We start from the raw sequence: 5,000 nt of genomic DNA, 5'->3' as shown, positions 1-5,000 counted from the left end.
AAGGAGAGGGAAAGAGAGGGAAAGAGAGAGAGAGGTGAGAGCGGGAGAGATGAGGAGAGAGGGAAAGGAAGCAAGAGAGGAGAATTGAGAGAGAGAGAAGAGAGGGAAATAGAGGGGAACAGAAGAGGAGCGGAGAGAGGAAAATAGGAATACAGAGAGCAATGGGGACAGTGAAGAGGTGGAGAGAGATGGAGGGAGGAGAGAGGAGGAGATAGAGGAGGAGAGAAAGGATGAGGAGGAGAAGAGATGAGGAGAGGAGGACAGAGATGAGGAGAGGAGAGAGATGAGAGGAGGAGTGATGGGAGGAGGAGAGATGAGGAGAGGAGAGATGAGGAGAGAGATGATGAGAGGAAAAGATATGAGGAGAGGAGGAGAGAGGAGGAGATATGAGGAGAGGAGGGGAGAGGAGGAGAGGAGAAGATATGAGGAGAGGAGGAGAGAGGAGGAGATATGAGGAGAGGAGGGGAGAGGAGGAGAGGAGAAGATATGAGGAGAGGAGGAGAAATACTGTACGTGTATGTGGCAGTAAAGTGATGTGGGAGCCATGTAACTGCTCATACACTATCAATGGGATTGGTGTGGACCGACTTTGGAAGGAAAGGAGAGACACACACACACACACACACACACACACACACACACACACACACACACACACACACACACACTATCAATGGGATTGGTGTGGACTGACTTTGGAAGGAGAGGAGAGAAGCAGGCTGCACCGATAAAGGCAGATTTCACACTAAACAAACACACTGCTGGCTTATAGACACACAGACACAGACACAGACACACACACACACACACACGCATACATACACACACACACACGCATACATGCACAGACACACTCATACACACACACACACACTCGAGTCTAATTGTTTACAACACAATCTGTGTGTTTGCGTGTGTCAATGACTGACAGGTGGCTCAATGTAGAGTGGGTCCTTCTTTAGATAAGAAACATTAGAATCAGACACACACAAAACAAAAAATCACATCCAAAAGAGTGAGAGAAAGAGAGTGTGTGCCTGTGTGTGTTTGTGTGTTATATGTGTTAGATTAACTCTTAAAACACACTGATAGCTCTGCAACAATCATGAATCACTTTCACAGAAGATGAGGAGGATTCACACACATGAGCAATCACATAATACAGACACACACACACAAACACACAGATTTAAAACAAAGACCAACAACACACCCACACACACCACCCACAAGCACATAGATTACACCAACCAACAACCACCCCCCGCCCCCCACACACACACAGATTACACAAGCCAACAACATCCCCCCTCCCCCCGACACACACACCCCCTCAACACACACACTTTACCTTCTCTACTTTGGCGGTCTCCTTGGCCTTCTCCTTGGCCTTTCCCCCCTTCTCCTTCTCCTTCCCTTTCTTCTTCTCCTCCTTCTCCAGCTCCTTCTCTTTCCCCCTCTCCTTCTCCCGCTCCTTCTCTCTCTCCTTCTCCCTCTCCTTCTCCTTCTTCTTCTTCTTCTCCTTCTTGTCCTTCTTCTTCTCCTTCTCCTTGCTCTTCGGGCCCTTGAGCTCTCCCCCGCCGGCCGCCTTCTCCATGGCCGCCGCCACAGCGGAGGAGGAGGAGGAGGAGGTGATGGAGGGGAGGTGCGAGATGGAGGGGAGGAGGAGGCACGCGGCCGGTCCGAACAGCGCCAGCGAGGACTCGCGCTCACGCTCCTCGGCGGTCATCTTCTTCTTCTTCTTGGCCTGTGGTGTATGCACAACGGGTCATGAGTAAGGCCAAACACATTTTGAAATACCCTGGTCCCTGACCACAGAGCTGGGTGTGAACCCTGCCTGAACTTCCGGGGAATTGGAATTTCGCCCGGCAGCTCAGGCTGGAAACCAGCAGATCTATTTTCCCTGTTTACTGCCAGAACCTTTGGCTCCAATCAGAAACGGCCATACTCTAGTCCTGGCACGCTAATTGGCCGGTGACGCGCCACAAACTAAACGTAAGCGACGCGAAGCGCGGTAGAAACAAAGCGCAGCCTCGCCGGACTAATGTTCAATCTTAAAAGATTGAGTTTAGTATGGGGAAAACCAGACTACCCTGACCATCCACTTTTTAAGAATTTTAGTCTGCTCCCTTCAGGCCGTCGCTTCAGAGCCCCTGCTGTAAGGACAAGGCGTGCCAGAGGTTCCTTTATCCCAGTGGCCATCAGGAGCCTAAACTCATCTAGTGATATGCAGATTAGTAATTGCGATTTTTAATTTATTTTTTTATTACTTATTTATCTATTTTCTTGGTACTGTCACAGGCAGTGGCATACCAAGTTATTACAATAGCCCTCTTTTTTAGTGGCTGTCATGTGTTGGGGAGAAGGGGGTAAGGGGGTATGTGCCTGCATGCAAATATTGTCATTAATGTGTTTGTTTGGTCCATGTCTATGTCTTGTCCTTTAAGCCTTTAATGTTCTTTGAATGAGGATAAATAAAGGATAAATAAAGTCCACTTGACGTGACTTGCCTCCTTGGCGCGCTCGCGGGCCTTGTCCTTCTTGGCCTTGTCCTTGCGGGCCTTGTCCTTGTCCTTCTTGCGCTCCTTGTGCTTGTCCTTCTCCCGACGCTCCTCGGCCACGGACAGGGCGGCCGCGGCTGCCGCGGCTGCTGCCGTCGCCGCGGCGATGCTGAAGGAGTCGTCGGCGCGGACGTCCGAGTCGTCCTTCCAGCTCAGCTTGCCCTCCTTGTCCTTGCTCTTCTTGTCCTTCTTCTTGTCTTTGCTCTTGACCTGGGAATAATCAGAAGAATAAGAATTATAAAATGTATTTTCAAGCGCAGAGCACCAAGTGCTATACAGACAAACAAACAAAACAAAACAAAACAAAAGTAATGATAATAATAATAATAATAATAATAATAATAATAATAATAATACTAAAACAATGTTAATAATAGTAATAATGATAAAATAGTAATAAATAAAAGGACAAACTACCAAACACAAACTTCACTCAATATAAAAAACAAAAGGAAAAATATACAGTAAAGAACCAAAGAATCAAAATAAACACACAGAAATAATAATAATAATAATAATAATGATAAAGATGGTAAAATAGCAGAGACATGAGTGGAATCATTCACCTTGTCGTGACCTTTGTCCTTGTCTTTGACCTTGGCCTTGTCCTTGCCCGGCTTCTTGATCTTGAGCTTGGCCTCCTTCTTGGGCTTCTTCTTCTTGCCCTCAGACATGGCCGCCACCGAGCCGCCCAGTCCGCCGAGCGAGAACTCGTCCAGGGACAGCTGCGGCGGGGCTCGTTGCCAGGGCGACGCGCCGGTCAGGGAGGACAGCAGGGAGGGCTGCGGGGTCGGGGGCGAGGGCGGCGACGAGAGGTCGGAGGGGTCGGAGGGCGTCGCCATGGAGATGCTGCCGATGCCGAGGCCGCCGCGTTTGCCGGCCTGGCGCACGACCTCGTCGATGGAGCGGTCCAGGCTGCTGGCGCCGGGCAGCAGAGGAGTGGACGTTAGCGCGCTAGCGCGGCCGCCGTGCTTGGAGCCGGCCGGCGTCTGGACGCTCTTGCCGCCGGGGCCGGCGTGTCGGCCCAGCAGGGTGTGCGACAGGGACAGCCCCGGGTCCGAGTCGCTGTCCGAGTCCGACGGGAGGTCGTAGGGGTCGTGGGGTCGGTGGTGGCTACCGGAACCCCCTCCTCCTCCTCCGCCGGCGCACGCTCGAGCGATCACCGCCGAGATGGAGTCCTCGATGTCGGCGTCGCCCGTGTCCGCCGTGGACGAGCGTTGGAGGTGGAGGTCCGAGAGCGCCGGCCCGCCGGGCCGACCTCCTCCGGGACCCCCCCTGCCGTCGCGCCCGCTCAGCCCCAGCGGCGGTGAGCCCATCTGGGTCGCGTGAGCGCCGGCCGCCCCCCCTCCCCTGGGGCTCCGCGGAGAGTTCTTCTTCTTCTTCTCCTTCTGCGTCAGCTTGGGCGTGCTGCGTCCGGGGCTGGCGTTCGCTCCCCCGCCGCCTCCTCCTCCTCCGCGCCGCGGCGACTTGCTCTTCCTGCCCGGCGACGAGAGCGCGCGGGGGGGCTTGCGCCCGGGGGTGACGGGCGGCCGGGCCGCCGAGGGGGTCGGGTGGACGGGCGAGAGCGAGAGCGGCGGCGAGGACGGCGACACGGGCAGCTGCGGGTGGATGAGGGTCAGCGGCTCGCGCGGCTCCGACGTCCACTCGGGGCTGGAGTCCGGGTTGATGCTCAGGCCCAGGCGCGGCCGCTTGGCCGTCGGCATGACGCCCAGGGGGAAGGCCTCGTCCGCCTCGCGCTTGGCCGGCCGGTTCTCGGCGTTCTCCGCCTCTTCGTCGTAGTCGTCGTCGCCGCCGCCGCCGCCGTCGTCCTCCTCCACGGACACCTGCATGGCCTCCGCCGACGTACCCATGGCAACCGGCTCTGGCTCCTCTTCCTCATCTAAACAAAAACAGGAAACAAACGACAAACAAATCAGAACACTTCCAGAATCATTTTTTGTGTCGATTAGATTTGATATTATGGTTTCTTGGATACATTTTTCAGTGTGCGAACCACCCCAGCCATGTCCTTAGATCTTTTGGTTTTAACACACCTAGCCTAACAAAATCTGTAATCATCAAGATACCTGCACAACAACACTTTTCTACCCTTATATTATGGTTTCCTCAAATGGTTTGGTTTAAACGTAAGTTTCAAAAATGTATTTATCTATTTATGAATTCATATTTATTTGTTTGTTTGTTTATAGTTATCCTTTGTTTAATCAGGGTAGTCACATTGAGACAGCAGTCTCTTTTTTTGGTAACAGGAAACCGTAGCTGCAAAAGAAAGTTAAGAATATCATCAGAACTGTGGCAACAGGACTAGAACAGACCAAGCCCACTCTGAAAAGGTTACTTTTAACGTGTCGACAACCTTGGTGTTTTTACGATTTCCAAATATGGAATTTACTCAATTGAGGCTGTCTTTCCACAAAACCTCCTACACACACACACACA

The 5,000-nt window shown here is 52.7% G+C and overlaps 1 protein-coding gene across 1 annotated transcript in view; it reads right to left on the bottom strand.

Annotated features, from left to right (window-relative positions):
- The window catches only part of taf3 (TAF3 RNA polymerase II, TATA box binding protein (TBP)-associated facto), a 73,038-nt gene that overhangs the window by 17,532 nt on the left and 50,506 nt on the right, over positions 1-5,000 (bottom strand). Inside the window, exons 3-5 of the mRNA XM_062518489.1 lie at positions 3,128-4,440; positions 2,511-2,771; positions 1,352-1,747 (exon numbers count right to left, since the gene is read on the bottom strand). Coding sequence (XP_062374473.1) covers positions 1,352-1,747; positions 2,511-2,771; positions 3,128-4,440 — 1,970 coding nt within the window. The remainder of the gene's footprint in view (positions 1-1,351; positions 1,748-2,510; positions 2,772-3,127; positions 4,441-5,000) is intronic.

The sequence above is a fragment of the Sardina pilchardus genome, chromosome 17 (genome assembly GCF_963854185.1).
Source record: "Sardina pilchardus chromosome 17, fSarPil1.1, whole genome shotgun sequence".
NCBI lineage: Eukaryota > Metazoa > Chordata > Actinopteri > Clupeiformes > Clupeidae > Sardina > Sardina pilchardus.
The sequence above is the reverse complement of the archived record's forward strand: the minus strand, read 5'-3'. Positions and strand labels throughout refer to the sequence as shown.